At 37.2% G+C, this 20,296-nt stretch overlaps 1 protein-coding gene across 1 annotated transcript; it reads right to left on the minus strand.

The window, feature by feature from the left end:
* Positions 1-258: 258 nt before the first annotated feature.
* Positions 259-17,972, minus strand: LOC123214864. Its single transcript, XM_044634870.1, has 15 exons — positions 17,470-17,972; positions 11,896-16,858; positions 11,638-11,826; positions 10,798-10,912; positions 9,363-10,419; positions 7,554-8,001; positions 7,177-7,230; positions 4,219-7,081; positions 4,026-4,139; positions 3,764-3,894; positions 3,057-3,149; positions 2,601-2,870; positions 1,881-2,508; positions 1,197-1,272; positions 259-1,112 (listed from the first exon to the last, which is right to left on the minus strand). Exons 1-15 carry the CDS (start codon positions 17,787-17,789, stop codon positions 1,013-1,015), a joined length of 11,421 nt encoding a protein of 3,806 aa, XP_044490805.1. The 5' UTR covers positions 17,790-17,972; the 3' UTR covers positions 259-1,012.
* Positions 17,973-20,296: the final 2,324 nt, after the last annotated feature.

The following is a 20,296-nucleotide window of genomic DNA, read 5'->3' on the forward strand; positions in this document are numbered from 1 at the left end:
TATGAGGCTGACAATAAGGAAATTAGTTATTATTATCACCATAAATCTCTGCAGAAATATATTGAAAACTGATGAAGCAGGTTGCAATTTAATTACAATTTTTTAAATATGAAATTTAACAAATTTTATAGAAAATGTTTGCAAATAATAAATGGAATTGTTTTTTTTTTAAAAAAAAAAAAAACAGTTTTCAAATACAATCTTGAAACCCAATGTAAAATTGAAAAAACATGAGTAATCTATGTGACAATGGCGATATAAAAAAGCACCCCTTCACTCTTGACAATAGCGATAATTCACGAGTAGATATTACAGTATATCACAGAATAGCATGCACCATAAGCTTCTTAAGTTCTTGTGTTTCATCAATGTGACAGGATTGTACATGAATAAGGGGGTGATTTAGGCATCAGATTTGTACTCGTTTCAAGCAGTGAATACTCACGAATCTTTAATGTCCAACTTAGTGCCTTCACTCGGGATGCAGTTTTGACTCAGCAAATTTCTCACTTGAATAGCACGGGCAATGAGGTGACGAAGTTGAGACCTTCGGAAAACTAACTTCCGTATGTGCAGCAGCGGATATTATTATAACATCTTGGGGGGGTTTCAAGCTGTGGGAAAGGCAAGAGTAAGCACTTTGAGTAGTCATCGAATTCGAATTCATCTTAGAGCACTGAGGTATTTTCCATCTTGAAATTGTCACATGGCGGAGCCTTTTAAAAAGAGATACCAATAAAGGATTGGAGAAAACCCTCAGTCTCACAAATTTTCCCTTGAAGGAAATCAGTACCAGATAGAGGATGATTAGATAGCACCTTTTTAAGCAAGCTGGTACCATTTCATAGCAGATTCCTCAGCCGAAATGCCAGGGCCCTGAAGCCAAGAGATAATTCTCTTTGCAGAAGGCTTACTCCCTGAGAAACGGAGAGTTTCAGACACAAGCTCAAGTCAGTGAGACTAGTAATTGAAATGGCTCTAACATGCTTCGTATGTAAATGGCTTCACATGTTCAAATCCATGGTGTCCATCCTTCGTACATATTGCAAAGATTATCCACACTTGATGCTTGCTTGAGTAGATAATCTACTTGCTCTGCGATGCTGATCTCCCTGTAAGATGTATGGAGAAGGTTTACTGTTAGTAAGTAGCTCATTCGAGACTTTGTTACAAATTTACCACAAAAAAGCAGATACCTGTTCTCAGCAATATCTCCACCATCAAGTTTCATCTCAACACGCTGTAATACTGCTAATGCATAAGCATTTTTACCTATACATAACCAATCATTACAAATTATAACAATAATTGTGATTAGTATAAAAACAATCTCGGTAGATGCACTCACTAATGCCAACAGTAAAAACTGTTGAAACAGTCACTGATATTCAATCATTTTTATTTTTTCCCTCTGAGGGAGATAAGGAGGCAGCAACAAACACCATCAAACATCTTAACATGATAATAACAGATTACCAATATTTTTAACATTGAAGCCGAGAACTTACGGGCTAATTAAAAAGAATATTTATCCAACATAATTTAATAGAAAATTGCTGGCAAAAGAAACACAAGGACAATCTGGTCACCAGTGCCAGTACAGGTAAACTAAAGACAGTTTTGGTATATAGAGTTCCAAAAGTAAACATTCAAATTACTTGTAGACTAAACTCCAATATATTAGTACCCTATTGCCATGATAACATAAATGATATCCTCTGTTTGCTAATTTAATCACAATGTCTGAAATCCTACAATTCCATCGTGTTCAAAATTAGATTCAGGATTATCTGCTTTCTCTATCTTTTTTCTTTCTGAAAGAATTAAAAGTTCAAGAAAAGGAATGTTAACACTCCATAAAAAAAAGATCTCATACTTACCCCTGGAAACTTGGATAACAGCACGTGCATTAGGAATAGGATCTTCATTATTTTCCTCATTAATCTTAACTTTGTTTAATGAGGATAGTTCATCTTTAACTCCAACAGTCACCACTGAATTATTCAATGGTTGTAAACTTCCACCAGGCACACTTGCAGCTTCATAATCTTGTGATTTTACAGCTTCCAGATTTACATTTGGTTCATTAATGTTTGACTTGACAGAACCATTATCACCATTGTCCACAGCCAATGGCCAAGAGTGTGATTGGAGATCAGTTTGCGAGGACGGAATAGAACTTGGCCGATACTCATCCTCCTCATGTGAATGTTGTGTTATCAATTCTTCAGGGTTGTTGAAGTCTGGAAGACTTGCTTCACCTGAGGTGACGCCAGACTCAGAGCTGCTGCTATAGATGCTATCTGGAGGAGATATCCATCCTTTATCTTCGGAAGAGAGTCCAGCAACACCAAGAAGATCCTCTTTAGTGCTCTCACTATCAGATCTAGAGAGATCTTCTCTCTCTTTCTCATCGAATTGGGAAGTATCAGCAGCAGCGAGGTCTGGCCTTGACAGACTAATTCCCTGTGATTTTACTTCTTGGCTTTCTCCTAGTCCTTCAAGAGCCTACATATAGATAGACAAATTTTGTCAGTTTTTCCAACTTGCAATATCCAAGTATATAAATAACATGATTAAACTCGGATATGGAAATTTACTTTATGAAGATTGCCAGCATGGAGACTTGCAGTTCGTGCAAGTCTTGTAAGCATTGAATATAGCCCCTTTACAGAAAGCACAAGTGATGGAAGCAAGGGCTTAAAGATCTGAAATGCCTCCCTCACTCTAAGACCATAAGACTGATATATAGCTTGTCCATGAATAGGAGAAACTTCCATCTTGGTCTCTTTCTCACTAGCCATAGCATCAGTCATGGCAGTAACATCTTTAGACAAAACAGATTCAAGTGGAAGAAGGATGGAATTTGCCTGCCCGGAGAAAACAAATATCAGCAGATACAGTTTTTAAGTCTAGAGAAAACCTAAAGCAACCACACTCTTAAAAGAAGTTTCATTCTATGAAGTATGAAGATTAGAAAAATGAGTCACTAGAACTACACCAAAAGCAACACAAGGAAGTACATATCAAATATCGAGTTGAAAGACAAGAAAAACCTTCGAAAGGTCCTCCATAAGAGAATGGTGCACTGCAGCAGCCTCCTTCCCCAAACTGTGAACATCATGCAGGTCTTCCGTGATTGCCAGAACCTGAAGAGAAATACAAAATAATTTAGAAACAAAAACATCAAGATAACAGATTAAATTATTAATTGTTCCTTAATTTACAACTCAAAGGAGACCACAAATATACCATCAACCTGCCTCATGTGAGGAACCAATAATGTATCCCACCCCCAAAGAAGAAACTAGTATAAAAAGGTAAAGTGCAGCAATTATAGTAACATTCGACCAGATGCAGGGAGGGCTAAGAAAAATGCTACCTAAAGACTTACAGAAACATCAATAATGCTGATACATCAAAGAAATACAACAACAGCAATCATTTCATTAAACCAAAAAGGAATCAAATGTAATGGTCAGCTAATGAGTTAAGAGAAAGATAAGTTGAGTTCAGAAAACTGGTATCAAACACTCAAAATTACCTCCAAACCAACTTATATCTTTAAAACTTTAAGGAAAAGAAAAAAGGGTTTTTATGTTGCAAATTTTTTGCAGGGATCTAAAGATTTTGGTAGATATTTTCCAGGCCTTTTTACTATTGTACACATCTGGTTTGACTTTTTTTTTTTTAAATTTTTTGGATAGGTTTGCAGATATAAAGTCTATACAAAAAGAGAAAATTTTCCACATATAGGGCATACTTCTTCAAGCATGGAACCAGATTCGGAGGTCAAAGCAGTATGGCTCCTTGATACACGACCAAATGCAGATAGGGCAACACTGGCTTCATATGCACAATCCCTCATTGCAAGAACAGTGTTTTGTAAATCACCTGCAGTAAATGAAAGTATATAATAATAGCACTTATGAGCTACAACCAATACACAAGTGTGTGCCCATGTTAGACCAAGACATGATTATATGCCAATGTAAAGATGTGCAAGTTAATGAAGGACTTATTACCTGAAGCTGACTTTGCTTTAAGGGAGGCAATGCAAAGTTCGTTTGTAGCAGAATACAAGCCATTAGATGCAGATTCCATGCTGCTTTGTGCAAGCTTCCACTCTTGTTCGGTACCTGATACAAGAACATTGAGACCACACATATATAAACATATATAGCATTTTTAAGTATTGTTGTATTATGGCAAACTCACATGTGAATGAATGATAAGCAACCTCCAGTTTTGTTAGTGCATTTAAGTAAGCCTGCTGCCATGTCCTTCCATCACCACCACCTCTCAAGGGATAAATCTCTCCTGGAATCTGAAAAATACCATCTCTTGACAATTCGAAATCCAGTATTAACATGCATATTTTGACAATATCAGATGCCTTTTCTCTAGCTTCCCATAGTAGTTGTCGACGCCTCATCAAATGGTCATGGAATTCATGTGGAATTCCTGAAGGCTTGGTTGAAGAATTTCCGGCTGCACCAGAATTTGGCCCACCACAAGCCCACCCCATTGCTCTCTCAAGCTGCCCCTCAGCGGTGAGAGAAGTTCGTTCACAAGCTTGCAGGCACTCAATTGATCTAGCTGTTTTTGAGACAGCAGACTGTATAGTTTCCAGCAATTTTGGTCTGCTGAGGTTTAAAATAATCGGAGTTATGTTATCATCACTGGGAAAACATCTCTGATATATTATCTTACTATTATATGAGGGGGTTAAAACAACATCATGCATCCACTCCATTTGGACAATCTCTAGGCTAGTCTTGAGAAGAGCCTCCCTGAGCTCATTCACCTGCCTTTTCATCAGGAAAGCAGCTGTTCTTGCTGCTCTAGCTGTTTCATGCACATTACAATATTCATCAAGCAATAGTTGGACCCTTCTCACAGCCTCAGTTTCCTTTTTAACTTCCTCGGCTGTAAGTTCCTTTGTTCCCTCAGCCAATTTCTTCAAATTCTCAATTTCTTTATCTAACAAAGCCGACAAACCAGGAGCAACTCGTTCTTTCAAGTATTGACCAACATGTTCTTGAAGTTGGACTTCAAGCTTTTTCTTCACAACATTGAACAGCTGGTCAAATCCTAAATTTTGATCAACATATGATGCCACATCATGTATGCATGAATCGAGAAATGAATCCACTATACCCATTTTCCAAATAAAGAAAGAGTGGTTGCTCAACAGGCTGCCAAAATTCCAGATACATTCAGATATTGAACGCCCAGAAGTCATCAGCTCTGCTAATTTAGGAATCCTATCTGATTTAGAATCAAAAGACCTGAAGGAGGCTAATGTTTTATCAACTGATTCCAACTCAGAAAAGGGCTTAACAAGCATGGTCAATAGTGCTTTGCTTCTCAAAACATGTGGCTCACTAGACTCTTCAGCACCTATTAAAGATTGAAAATGGCGCTCTGAAGAAACCAAGGCATTTCTAACATCAGCTTCTTGCTTCAGGAGGGAGGAACTTCGCACGTCCCTATGATTCCAAGTTTGATGGAGTTGGTTAAGCTCTGCTCTACAGGCTTCTTCTTGTGAGGCAAGCTCCTCTGCCTCTTCCCAAGATAGATGATCCCTACCCTTCACAGCAGCTTCTTCAAGGGCCAATTGCTGCTCAGTAATGAGACCAACTTTGACAAAGTAGTTCTGTTCCAGTTCAACCAGGGATGCTCTCTCTAATTCAACCTCTACAAGCAGTTCAATTGCAGTATCAATGGACCCCCTGATTTGTGAGATTGAACCGAATGCATCCATAACTTCTGAATTGAATGAAATAGCAGATCTCATTACATCTGGTAGAACAACTTCAGTCATTTTGCCAACCAAGTTCTTACAGGAAACTAAACTGGTTTTAAAGATAGAGGCCCAATTTTTTTCAGGATGATATTTTGGACGGTCTACATCTGCATCATCATTAGACATGTCCCTGCCAATAATTTGCCAGAGTTCATTGACAAACTCTGCTACAAGTATACATTTCTCTACTTGCTCTTCAAAATCAGAGAAGATAGTTCCAAAATCAGATCTCAACCTATTGCTTCCTCTCATTACCCTAACAGTGCCACTAAAATTTTCAAGGACCCTACGCTTGACCTCCTCATACAAATGGCTTACAGCAATATTCATAACAGATAATACTCTTTCCTTGTTCTCTTCCTGAGTCCCCTGCAACCTGGCATCTTTTGTCCCATCATATTTAAGTTGTCCAGACTGATACGAAGAATTAGCGTATTCTTTCCTTAAAAGATCTGCAGACTTCATATACTTTGTGAAAGCAGATAGAAATCGATCCTTAGCTTTTGATTCAGTTTCTGAGCCAATAGAGTTGACTAACTCAGCACACTCTTTTTCAACTTTTTCTATCTCCAACCCATACTTTTCCACTTCAAGACAAAGTTGTTCATGATTGTGTTTGATAGAATCAAGATTCTCTCCATGTATTTTCACAATGAGTTCAGCAGCCTGTCTTCTAGCAAGAGCAAGGATATCAGCAGAAAGAGCATTAGCAGACAACTGCAGAACTTGTGCCCAACTATGCACCGAACTGGTTGTAAGGTAATTTAGAGGTAGGATTCTTTGCAAGGCTAAAGCATATGCTTGGAGAGCAACTGAGGCAGATGAGAGTCCCTGATCCAGTTCAGCTATTAGCTGGGAGACTTCCTTATCTATATCATGGCACTGTACTTGCGTGGGCTCAGGAACTATAGTGAATGGAACCCCAGCAACAAGAACAGCAGATGTAAGAGATAATGCATCTGACAGACCACTCAATTTAATGCAGGTATTTATTTCTGGGATTAGGTTGCCTCGTAAAGCATCAAGGATCCTCCCATGTTGTTCTATCCAAGTTGTTGCTTCTTGAGCTTTCTCAGTTATTAGGGCCTTTGCTTGTGCAAATTCCCGAGCCTGAACTTCAAATGAGGCACGGATTTTCTCTGAATTACAAGTTGCTTCAGCCACAATTGCCTTTGCAGATGTCTCACGCACAATAAGGTTAGACCTGTCTTGGTCAGCCTGATAAAAAAGTGCAGAAGCAAGCTCATATCGATTTAGAACATCAGCGAACCTCTGGAAAACAAACTTTGAGTCAATTAAACTTCTAGTATAAAAAAAAATCAAATCTTGCATATAGCTTCATGATTTTTGGCATTAAATCTTAATACCTCAAGAACAGATTCAACAGCAGGTAAAGCAGCCAATAAAAGATCATGATGCTCCTGATAACAGTTCCGAATACAGCAGACATAAAAGATTGTCAGTATGCTTGATATAATTTCCAAATAGAACTACAACAATGAAAAATTTTGCTGAGTTATTGTGTGCAAAGATTGCAACAACAGACCAGCCAACATGCCAATTTGATAGACAATGCAAAAAATATGAAATAATACAACATAATCTATCTTAAAGACATTACACTCATCAAGCAGACACAGCATTGGCTTACACAACAACAGAATTGGCATTACCCAATGACCACATATTATCATTTTTAAAAGTAAGGTATATATACAAGCAAGCTTCAACAATTATTATATACCTGCAAGGGAACACGGATTTCTTGTACTCTAGATGCAAATAAACTCAGGCTCACTGCTAACTCCATGCCCTTTCTTTCTTCACCACCAATTGCAGCATCATCATGAAAATCTCCCCGCGTCCACTCTATAAGTGGATCCCACACAAAGACCTCAAGTAACATCAGGAGTATATCTTTGTTTTTCCTCAGAACACTCATCACTGCTTCACAGTTTGCTCTGAAAGTACCCTCTATTCCAGTCAACCCTAAAGCGGCTTCAATTGTCTGGGTAAGACGGAAGGGAACGATTTCTGGAACTTTTAGTCTTTGGCCTTTATCAAAACACACATTGTAGTCAATATGTACTATTTCCCCACTAGAAAAATCCACAAGAATGTTATCCAAGTGTCTATCACCAAGGCCCAGAATGTGGCCCACCATACTCATAGCTGCAACACTTCCAGCATACCTATAAATGTAGAAAGAAAATGAATGTCCTTTAAAATTTAAAATTAATACCATGCCATTAGTAGAACAACATCATCCCAATATAAGTAATAAATTACTAAGAATTCACAAGTCTGACCATGGTAGTCGAATAATGTATTATATTGTGTATAAAAAACCTAATTTTCCGTATCGTGTATCACATATCTTTTTTTATCGTAGGATACATCTTTTAAAAAATAATAATGAAATAATAAAAAATTCTAATTGTCACACCATCATTATCTTGGAAAATATCACAAAAATCCCTTGGAAATATATAATTTCTCATATACACCCTTACCATATTATCACTTCTATAAAAGTGTATCAATTTATGTCGGTAATATGTATTATTTCATATAATATGTATCGTATCATACAATACATCCACCATATCATATAATTTTGTATACACTTTCGGATACGTATCATTATCTATTTGCATCGTATTGTACGATATGTATTGTATATCATATAATATTAATAACTATGATCCTAACTGTCAAGATTTTGATGATTATTTAGCTCCACACTATAAAAACAACATCGTGGACAAATAAATAGATATCATGCTGAGCAGTACATTTTGTGTCTACATCTCAGGTATAATTCAAGATATCAACACCTTGCATACCAAACTGTGCTATGGTTATGCTTGTGCATTTATTAGGGGAAATAAAGAGCAGAACCATAATTGAGGAGGGATCACTATTTTTTTATCCAAGAAAAAGGACAGGGGAACTATATAAGCAGTACTTCATTTCAAGCATCAACTAAGATTTTCAGTATACTTAAACTAATTATTGTCAACTTACACTGATACCATATTAAGTTACCACTTTACCCAGCCTAACAATTTGCTTTTCAGAATATAGGATAATCAATAAGTATACACTAAAGATCGAGTTGAACTAAAATAAAAGACGTGAAGAACAATAACTGATAGTAATGGGAAAAGTAAAATAGCAGGAAACACAAAAGAAAATTAAATAAGAAAGAATTGCAATCATTAGAAGTTTGAGGTGCTACCAATTTGAAAGTGATGTGGCAAGTATATTGGAAACAAATAAATGGGTCACAGTGAGAAGCAGCAAGTGGATGTAAGACTCCAAGGAACGAGGAGTCCAAAAAGAAGACATGGGTCAAGGGAGAGACAAAAGGTATGATTGCACAGAATAAGGAGGAGGGGCTTTAACTGAACTTGGAAAGTGAAAAGAATTCACTGTACCAAGAAGTTGAGATTAAGATTTAGTTGGATTGAAATGAGTACATTAATTAATGGAATGAAGATCAGTAACAAGAAAACTTAAGATCTTATTCAAGTTTCCTTAAAGGGAGTACCTTTTCAATTTTGAGTTGAAGGCTTTGAACCCTTCACTAGCACACCAAAGTTCTTGATGAAGAAGCTGTCGAGGAACTTCCTTCATCAGATCAAGAAGAACTTTACGCTTAACTTCATGAGGCCAATCTCTTCTTGAAATTACTCTCCTAATGCCTTTCTCTTTCAGTGCTGGTATGATCTTGCCATAGAACATATCACTAGGCCGGGGAATGGGCGGAGGAACAGAATTTTTTGTGTTGCCAGCAGCCACTGTAAAATGTTGGGCAAGCTGAACACGTGTTTGCCATGACTTAAAGACACTATATATACTTATTACATTGTCAACCCACTGGATAAGGCCAGCCCGACCACTGATTGGAGTCACAGAATAATAGCGAATGCCAAGTGACTGACTACGAGTTGCTGGAGTTGAATGAAGATAACTATTTACAGCTTGCAGCAATTGCATGATTCTAGCATCAAGACGGAGATCTTCTCGGCCTTTCAATAGATAAGTATACTTCTTTCCATCTGAACCAAGTATAACAAGTTTCTTAGGTTTTGTTTTTGTTGATAAGATAGTCAGATCCTCAGAGAAAGAGGAGATCGTAACAATTCCCTGGAGAGTCGCAGCAAGACCTCCGTCAGTTTCAGATGCTGTGACTTGCTTCTCAAGACCAGGCATTGGAACATCAGAAGATGATAATAGGGCCAATTGTGGTGCAACTTTGCTTAAAGAAACTGATGACTTTCTCTGGTGAGATGCTAAGGATGCAGCAATGTTATCAAATGGTCGCCAAACATCTCCAAGAGCAGCTGCAGATGCTGGAGGAGTCTTAAAATTTAAGATGGCTGATTTCAGTTGTTCCCCATACTCCTCAAGGAACCATATTTCATGAGGAGTTTCAGGTTTCCGAGAAGTTGAAGCTAAACGGCGTTCCAATGCCACAACAATGGGAGCCATCATGGCTGAGTATTTAGCTGCATTTATCTTCCTCTTCTCACTTTGGCTGAGTGTGGCATTCTCTGCAATCCTTGCAGCTTCCTCTTTAAGCACATTTATGCGCCTCATCACATCTAGAAAAAATTGGGAAGATGTCATCAGTATGCCATGTGCTTTGCACAAAAAGTAGTATAGGTGAAAGAAAAAAACATGAAACTCCATATTCTTGCTTGCTAGCAGTTACAAAATTAGATAAAATCACAACCTTCATCATCTCACATAACAAAGTAACAATAGGCTAACAATGACAAACCAATGCATACGTCCTACATAAATATATCTTCAAGGTCCCATTCTAATGCCACAATTTTCATTTTAAATTGAGGTTTGCACGTTAAACACTGATTTTTAAATTCATATAAAATTTATCCAAGTGAAAAGCAAAATCCACTTCTTTTTTATAACATTAATCAAATAATACAGCATCAAGAAAAAGAAGCAGCCTTTGTTACCTCCATGAAGGTCTTGAAGTGTGCTGAGCCATAGCTCCTCCCAAAGAACAGTAACATTTCCAAGCTCGTTTATCATGAGTTGAACATCCTGAATCAATCTTGGGTAAAGTTCTTTCTGCATGTAAAACAATTATGATCTAATCATTTCGTATTCCAGTAAGAGTGAGCAAATTATTATCTAAAAACTAAACTTAGGATAATGAAGCAGCTTGGGTTAAATGCACTAAAAGGAGAAAAAGCAAGATCAAAATCACAAGAGCCATGCAATTATATATACTGAAAGGCTGCTACCTAATTAGCCTTTATAAATCATAAATGATTTATCTATGATTTCTAGGCATGCATTATCAATATGTAATCAAATGAAAAGGTCACAAAGCAGTGAAGATGTTATTGATCAAATTTTGCAAAGTCAATGACTTATCAATCCTGACCACCATGAAGGCTATGGTGATCTATGAATAAGTTAAGAACTCAAAAGCATGAGGGGAATCCACATGCATACTAGATGTGAATTTGAACATAGAAATTTTTTAACATCGATGAACAGAGTACCATGAAAGATATTGACATCGTAAGTAAAAATTTTTGAACAATTTTGTATTCTGTAGTAGTAGGCAACAAACATACCACATCAAAACTTCAAATAGAAGGTACTCTTATTGATGTCAAACATAACAGCCAGAGTGATTGGAAAGCAGTAGGCATCAATAATGACAATCTAAAAAATATTGTCCTCAATTGCCAAAGGGGCAAGTTAAATGTAGTTTATACCATAAATGTCACCAAGTAATAAATGCACAACAGTGTTAACCAAACTAATGAAAGAAATTTTATTACCAAACAACCAAGTACATGTTGAAGTTCCTGTGTTAGCTTCTCTTCATATGCATTTACATCAACTAGTGTTGGGAACACAATAGACCAAGGAGAAAGTTTGGCCAACATAATCAGTAAGCCCTCTAATTGCTTCCGAACCACTTGCTCGGGATGTGTACTCAACCGTGCAAACAATTGAGGTGTCACTTCCTACAGAAAGATTTTGATCACAATCTCATCTATTATCCCGGTCAAAAAAACTAAGAGAAAACTTCTCACCTGCCATGCCAGCAAAGGAACCATAGAAAGAGCAGGTTCAAGTGTATCTTTCAACTCCACTCCATAATTGAGAAGAATATGTAGGACATATAATGTAGCCCTTAATATGTAGCTTCCAGTTTTTTGCTTCAATGAATCACTATCAGCACCATACAACTGATCATTGCAAAGCTTCAAAGATGAATATGATAGGTATTTTATAAAGCCATGTGCTGCATGCCCAAATAATGAGACTCTTCTCCTCCTCAAAGACCACCAAACATCAACTAAGCTATCAACTACAGATAACACATCAGTTTCTTCTAGGCCAACATCTGCACGTGCAAAGCAAAGCTGCAACTGAGAAGCTACAGTGGTGGAAAGACATTCACCATTAGAGTTTTTTTCACTATACAGCCCAGCTGCAGCTTCAATTATATCAACTACTTGCTGCGTCAAAGGCTTGATAAGGTTTTCATTTCTCAAATGTTCAACAGAATCAAGCCAAACATTCCAACCATCTCCTTCATCCTTTAAGCCCCTCTCAACACCCTTATCCTGAAAAAGCCGCACAATTGCAGATTCCACTCTTACAATCTCACCTTCAGTTAATTTGAATCTTTCTGGTACAATTTCTGCAGAAAGTAAAGGAGAAAAAGAACACGAATGGAATGCAGATTCATGTGGGGCCAAAAGAGCGTTTCTTGCCTGACTGAAACACCAAGATGCGTATGAAATCCACGACTTGCCCATGGTGGAACAAAGATGTGTCGACAATTTAGTAGCAGTACCCACTATTTCCTCGATAACTACACTTGGTTTAGAGCTTAGATTCTCATCAACAGAGGAGGTTCCACCTCCGGCAAATGAAGAGATGTCTGCCATATTAAAATCTACACACATTTTCAGAACAATATTTTCTAAACTCAAGTCAGAGTAATCCCGTCTCAGCCAATTTGAGAGTTTCAAGCACGCCTTGGCTTTCAAATAACTATCACTACAACTGGAAACACCTGATCCAGAAGAAAGCATCAGAGGGCTCACAAAGGACCAGAGTTTCAGAAGAGCGTCTTCATACTTGTTTTGAGAATACAGTAGCAGGATTTCCTCATATTGCAATTTTGATACCAAGAATTCACGGTATCTCTCCTCAGAGCAACTCAACAACTGATCTCTGAGATAGTTGTTCAGACGATTTGCCAACACTGTGTTTTTCTGTTTACGAGCCAAACTTGACAAATTCATACAGAGGTTCAAAGTAACCAATGAGGATGGTAAAATATTTCTATAAACACGGAGAACTTTTAACCATGGACTACAATCTTGATGAACACTATTAATTGCATTCTTCATTGAGAGGACATATGAACTCAAAATTGACTGGTATTGATTGGATTTTGCTTGATTTGCCATAAACTTCTGGCCTTCTTCAAATGCAAAGATGCAGTGCATCTGGGTGGCATGTGCTGCTGCCTCTGATAATCCATCAAGTGGCAGAGCAGATAATATTTCATCCAGCATTGTTTTGGCCTTCTGCAATTCATGTGGCACTTTGTCTACCTTCCCCTCAGACAGAAGAAGCAATGCCTGTAAAATCATTTGATCACTCCTTTGCAAGGCCAGTTTGGGATCAAGTGTGAGTTCACTGCTACTTTTCGGTGTCAGGTCCAGGCATGTCCAAGCTGCCCGAAAATCACCCTCGTCAAAATGGGCTAAGGCATGAATTGCATTTATTTCATTGCCTGCTGTTGTTAATGCACCAGAATAACTCTTCCCAGCATGCTTGGCACGAAGTGTTTGCAACTCTAATAGCCAGGATTCTAAAGATTTCCAATCAGATACAGCAGTGTAACTCTCAATTATACGTGCAATAGCAAACTGTACACCATCAGAACCCAGAGAACTGAGTGACTCCTCAGTCTGTAACAAGTGAGCAAAGTAAGCAGCGGCCTTTTCATACTGGCCCTCAGACTGATATATAAGCCCAGTGATCCACGAAAAGGGCATGACTATTCCACTGTGATTTAGAGACTGGTGTTCATCCACAAGTAAGGATGAGAAAGTCATTGAAACCCACTTTTGTAGGCCAAATAAAGCCTCTGATTCATGAGACTTACACAAAGCCAGTGCCATGTGCTGTACAACCCGCAAGATCTCTCCGGAATATCTACTCCGAAGACTATGAAGATTCTCAGCTGCCTGTGCCCTGGGCTTGTCTTTCAGGGCTGAAGCCACTAGATTTCTAAGTTCCTGCAGACGCAAAGTACAATACTGAATTGTTGCATCATGACACTGTAGTGCCAATCCAGCATTCATCATCGGCTCACATATGCGAGAAAACCATTCCTCACAGACTTTCTTGTTTGCTCGAAAAAACAATGAACTTTGACGAGTAGCAGGTGGTAAAACAGCAGATCCCTCATAGGCATTATACACATATTTCTTTAGGGCCTCAACAAAATCTAAAAGCAATCTCATTGGTAACAAATGAGTACCAGAAGAGCCAATTATACTTAAGTTTCCATCAATTTGTTCAGTATCAAGTTGTAGCACATGTGCAACATCCAAAAGCATTCGCTCTAACGCTGCAAAAGTTTGGGTTGGCCCACCCAGATTAGTCCTAAGGCGCGTTGCAATACAATATCTTGCCGATTCCTGTATAGCCCACCAAGCACCAGCCAGGTTATTAACTGAGAAAATTCTTTCCAGAATATCCTCGTCCACTTTTATATCCAACCATAAGTCATTGACACCAATGCTTCCTGTTTCCTCATGTTGAGCCAAAGCATAGTCTTTTGAACTCTTACAGCTATGAATGAGCCGCTGAATCCAAGAAGAAAGAGGCACTTTCCATCTTTGTGAAATGTAGCTCAAAATGGAAACAAGCTGCTGCGAGTGAAGTTGCCAATGTAGTGGCTTCAAGGCAAATACTTGCTTCCAGTGCAGGTTGGAACCATTGCTTAATATAAGAAAACCAGGCCTACATGTGCCACACACTCCAGAATCATTTAGACCACAAGTGTACATCATTGTTGGCAAGACATGGGAAAACAACCTAACAAATGCACTTCTTATGTCAATATCAGGATCACCAACTCTTTCCAGAAGCACTTCAGCTATAGAGGAAAAATACATGGGATGTATCAGTCTTGCTTGCAGAAGCAGCTCCAAGACTGATGCAACATGTGACCTCACATTTGGTTCCTTGTCAGATGCAGCTTCCAAAACTAAGAACACCATATTCTCGGAAATACTAACATATCCAAATGCTTCATAAAAATAAGAGTTCAGATTTGATTTCTCATTAATAGAAATAAGATTCTCACAGAACTTTTTAATCCATTCAAGAGCTGCTACTTTAACTGCAAGGGGAGAAGAAAAATAGAGAGCTTTCACCACGAGCTCTTTGTTCTTCCTCATATGATCAACAATCACAGCTGAAAACCTATCCCTGAAACCACTACCATTTTGGTCCTTCTCGAAAGCACCATCCACAGAAGCTTTATTGCTACTCTGTTTTAATAAGGAAATATTGCTCAAGAATTCAACTGCAGTTAGCCTCTCCAATGCTTTGATAATGCTGACTTGCAATTCCACAGATTCCTGAATAGTCGATTCAAAGGGATTTAGTTTCTCCATAATAAAGTCTCCCAATTTTTCTGACCGTTTTAGATATATGGCAGCAACATCTGGTTGACCAATCAAACTGATATCCCCACCAACGAAAACACAGGTTAACAGAACTTTCAAGTCAAATTTAATAAATGCAAACAACTCAAGTTTTGAATAGGGTTTAAAATCTGTGGCACTATCCACCTCATCACCATGACCAAAAGTTTTTCCAAGCAGGCCCTTCAACAACTGCAGCTCTTCAATCAATGAGCTTACTGCTTGTTGAACAACTTCATCATTAGCATGTTGAAGCAAGAAAATATAAGTAGCAGCAGAACTCCCTGTTATTAAGTGATTTGGATGCAAACGTAGCTGAGATATCGGTTCATCAAATTGAAGCAATTTTTGCACAGATGATGGAAGAAGACCAAATTTCTGCAGAGATAATAGCTGAAGATTGGTTTTCAAAACCCCATGAACTTGAAAAGAGGTAATCTTCGCAGCTCCGAGGGGCTGCAAACTTTCAAACAGAACATCAACCGCAAGTGGATAAAAGGTGGAAAACCTTTCACATAATATTTCTGCCAAGAGAGTCAAGCACTTCCACGAATCCCCAATCCACAGTGACCAACCAAACTTCCTTCCAACCATAGATAAATATCCCAACAACCGAGGAAGCATTTTGCTAATTGGTTCGCTGATTTGTTCAAGTAGATTTAATTCGAGTAACCCAGAAGCAGTGGACTGCAGTACTGTTGAAAAGCAAGAAAGCAGCGCAAGCAATCGTCGAAATTGTTGTGGGTTCCCATGACTACCATCCTGAAGTAGCACATCCATGTCATCCAAGAACTTAGACAGAAGCTCAAGCGAAAATTGCAAACTACCCACCCAGTGCTTTTGAAATTGCAGGAAACTGTCCATAATAACACGCCTATCTGATTCCGCAAGGTCTGGTACCAATGCCCACCCAAGAAGTAGATCAATGATGTCCAAAAAATGAGGTTGGAAGAATCTAGAAAACTTCAACGAAATCAAAGTTAAAACACCCAAAAGTCGGTGTAACAAACTCAAGGAGGTTCTCTCATCCTCAAGAAGTTCCTGGCATGATTTGAGGATTGGTAAAGCATATCTCTCAATCCCACCAACATCCCCAATACTAAGAAACTCACGTAATCCTTCCAAAGCCAGTTCTGTGGTCCCATCTCCAGCACTGACATTGCTAAGCAATGGCAAAGCCCAACCAATGAACCGATCCACCATACTGCCAAGCATAACATGGTTCTGCCGACCATTTGATCCTATAGGGATTGAACACACCACAGCACAGAGTGCACCATAAGCAACTGCTGCAGACTGCCTCACTGCATATGACCTTAAAATATAACAAAAATCACAAATTAATCCCAAAAAACCACACATGATCATGATCTTCAGTAAGTTCATATCCACAAAATCATTTAACATTCAAAAACTCTATTCCTCAAGACCAATCATCCAGTGTCAATATACTTGGATTAGCACAGCCACACATTTCACTGCATTCAAAATCAAATACCATACTTGGTTTGCATACAATTGAGTGTCAAATGTCAAATTTCAAATTTCATCTGACGTATAATCTTATAACCTTCATTAGCCAAAAACAGCATTAACTAGGCCACCCGTTTCATTATAATCACAATCAGATGATATACTTAGTTTCCAAACTTAGTTTCCAAACTTAATTTCCACAAAAGTAAATATTGAAGCCTCCAAAATTCTAACAGCATACTCATAGAGCCTCAAATGCCAAATTCAATCAAAATAACAAACTAAGATTTCAATTCTGTTTTTTCATCTATCGTCTGCCTGACATTCAAAATCAGATAATAAACAAAAATTGCATAAATTGCACCAAAAATGTCAAATTTCCTCATAATGTAAAATTATTCCCATCATTTACACAACAACTAAAGACAACGAAGAAAAAGAGAGCGAGATTACTTGTCGGTTAGAAGCTGAGAGAAGCCTTGTGAGAGGAAGGAAGCGGAGTGAGTGATGAGAACAGAGTTAGGAGGATAGAGAACCAAGCGGTGGAGTGAGGTGATGGCGCCAAGCCGAGCCGAGTCCTCGTCTACTGAATTGGAGCCGCCACTGGGCGTGGTGGTTGTTGTTGTTGCTAATGAAGCTACCGTTGCGGTTGTTGTGGCTGTTACTGTTGCTGTCGTAGTTATTGTCGCAGAAGAAGTGGAGTCGTCCTTGGAAAGAGCGACGGAGAGTAGCGCTGCTAGTTGTTGTTGCTGGTGATGGAGTCCTTGCATCATTGTGTTGGTTTCGCATCTCTTGCTTTCAAATTCTTTCCTCTAATCTTGTCTAATTCACTTCTTTTCTTTCTCTCTCGCATAACACTTCCTTTTTGAAATCTGTCGCCGGAAAGCAAGTTTGACGAATGGCGTTCTTACGAGCGCTTTCGCTTTTCTTTTTTTTTTTTTAATTATGTTTTTTCTCATAAAAAAAGAGTAATTAATTTGTAACCTCCTTGATAAGGTAATACATAGAAGGCCAAAAACTTTTATGTCTCGCAAGCTTTAGGGCATTGTTAAACTTTTTTTATTAAATTTTAAAAATTTAAATACTTATTTGTCAATTATAATATTAATAAAATTTATTAGATATAAAGATAAAAATATTATTTAATTAAAAATATTTAAAAAATAAATTTTTATCCCATTATTTTATCATAATTTTGAAAATTGATAATTTATACGTAACTTAGTATTAAAAACTTACTGATACCCTGCATTTCCAAGGTTTTATTATTGTACCAATAACAATTGACTCTCTCTCAAATTTCAGAATATTACAATTACACCCTTACAAATTTTTTTTTTTTCAGTGACTATTCTTCCCAATAATTTACTCCAATGTATTGTCAATTATCTTGTTGGCATATTCCCCCTTTGCAATGGTATTTTTGACACTTTTATCATGATTTTTTCACTAAAAAACAAATGAGAGATCTAGATCCCAACGCTTTCCTTTTTTGATTTGTGTGCAAGAACGTTGGCTTGTTCTTAGGTTTTTCATTGACTTGGTTCCTCAATTTTTTGTTGGTAATGCTGATTTTCTTCATCGGTTATCTTAGTGGGCAAGATCAAATCGTTGTTTCTTTAATTTCTTCGTCAAACAGAGATAAAGGGAGAAGTCACCAGATTTCGTTGTGAAAATAGTGGAACATGCAAATTGATGTTTCTAAACTTTGGGGGGTTGTAAGATAAAAATTTTGAATAATATGAAACCTTGGGACATGGTGAAATGTGATTTTTCAGAATAATGCACTCCTTTATTAAGTTTTGGTTTTCCTTAGGTATGTATAATAAATGTTAAAAAAGGTAAATCAATAATTTATAATTAAATTAACAAAGTTCACCAATAAATTTGGATGATTGACAAGTATTTGAATTTTTAAAAATTAATAAATATGAGTTTAACAATAAACTAAACCTTGGATTGGAATAAATCCTTTGACCTTAATAAAATAACAAATTTGGAGTAGTGTATACAAAATTGACTAATCGAATAGGGTTTGACGATGTTAACTTTAAAAGAAATTGTAAGTTTCAATTTCAATTCTTTCAAACCCCACATACACAACTTGCATATAGCACATAATCACTTTTGTAGTAGATTCTTGATTAACTCAATGATTTTTCTTGCAAAAAAGAAAAGGAAAAAAAGGTTTGTAAAGCGTTCATTTTTCATTGTTTAAAATGTGGATATTTGCTTAGTTTTATTATACTAACTGAGATTTTTTGAATATGAAATTGAAGCTTTTTTCGATTATAGTGTTTTTATGCGAAATAAATTGAATCGAGTGTGATTTTGTTAATTTGTATGACTTTTTTGTGATCAAATAAGATTATTATGGATTATTAATGAAATCAAATATGAAATACACATTTAGGCTCGATTTTTCCACCATGTGTGATATCCCATATGGTGTGTGAATAGATGAAGGTCATAGATATATGTGTTACATATGGTGGGGTTAAGTTGATAGTTTTCCCATACAATGGGTTATTAAAATTGTACTTTCTTTTAATTAGACATGCAAGTCATGTATGATAGGGGCTAAATAAAAATTTTTAAGTTATCTGTGATTTATATAGATGATAGGTATATGTGATGCAGATGCTAGAAGTTAATTGATAGTTTTCACATGGAAGAGTTTATTGAAAATTTGCATTCCCTCAGGCATGTGAATCGCTAATTAAATTTTTTTGTGCATATGTGATGTCTATGGTAGGGACTAATTGATATTTTCCACGTATATGAGAGGGGTTGTTCAAATTTTCCACATATGTGTGGTCAATGCACATTATACACAAAGTTTCAATACAAAAATGTTTTATTTGAATATTGTTGTTTTTGGCCAAAATACAAGTGATATTGATTGACTAGTAAAAGAAACTTTTCAAAACTACATGTTTTTGAAAGTTTCTCAATTTGAAGGAATCTTGATTCAAAAGAGTATAACACACTTTATGTTGTAACAATAGATGTGAAGGCGAATTTTGAAGGGGAGTTTTGGTTTAGACTTAATGGTGTTAACGTTTACTTCAATATTTTTGAGTTCTTTTTCATGATAGGATTACGTTTAATCCATTGGACTAACACGAAACATTACTTTCTTTTCTCGCTTAGATAAAGGGTACAGGAGCCCTACTTTGGTAATGTGATGTTGATAAGTTATGGGGACATGATTATGATCTTTGAGGCTAAGGCATATGGGCAAACAACACTCACATAATGAAGTTGGCTCTATTATATT

Source organism: Mangifera indica, chromosome 4 (genome assembly GCF_011075055.1).
Source record: "Mangifera indica cultivar Alphonso chromosome 4, CATAS_Mindica_2.1, whole genome shotgun sequence".
NCBI lineage: Eukaryota > Viridiplantae > Streptophyta > Magnoliopsida > Sapindales > Anacardiaceae > Mangifera > Mangifera indica.

Excerpts from the sequence above, each read along its gene's own strand:
- LOC123214864 (XM_044634870.1), bottom strand. The coding sequence starts at position 17,789 with ATGATGCAAGGACTCCATCACCAGCAACAACAACTAGCAGCGCTACTC. Across the intron at positions 10,420-10,797 it reads ACTTCAAGACCTTCATGGAG|ATGTGATGAGGCGCATAAAT; the intron begins GTAACAAAGGCT and ends AATTTTTTCTAG. Across the intron at positions 7,231-7,553 it reads AAATCCGTGTTCCCTTGCAG|GAGCATCATGATCTTTTATT; the intron begins GTATATAATAAT and ends AACTGTTATCAG.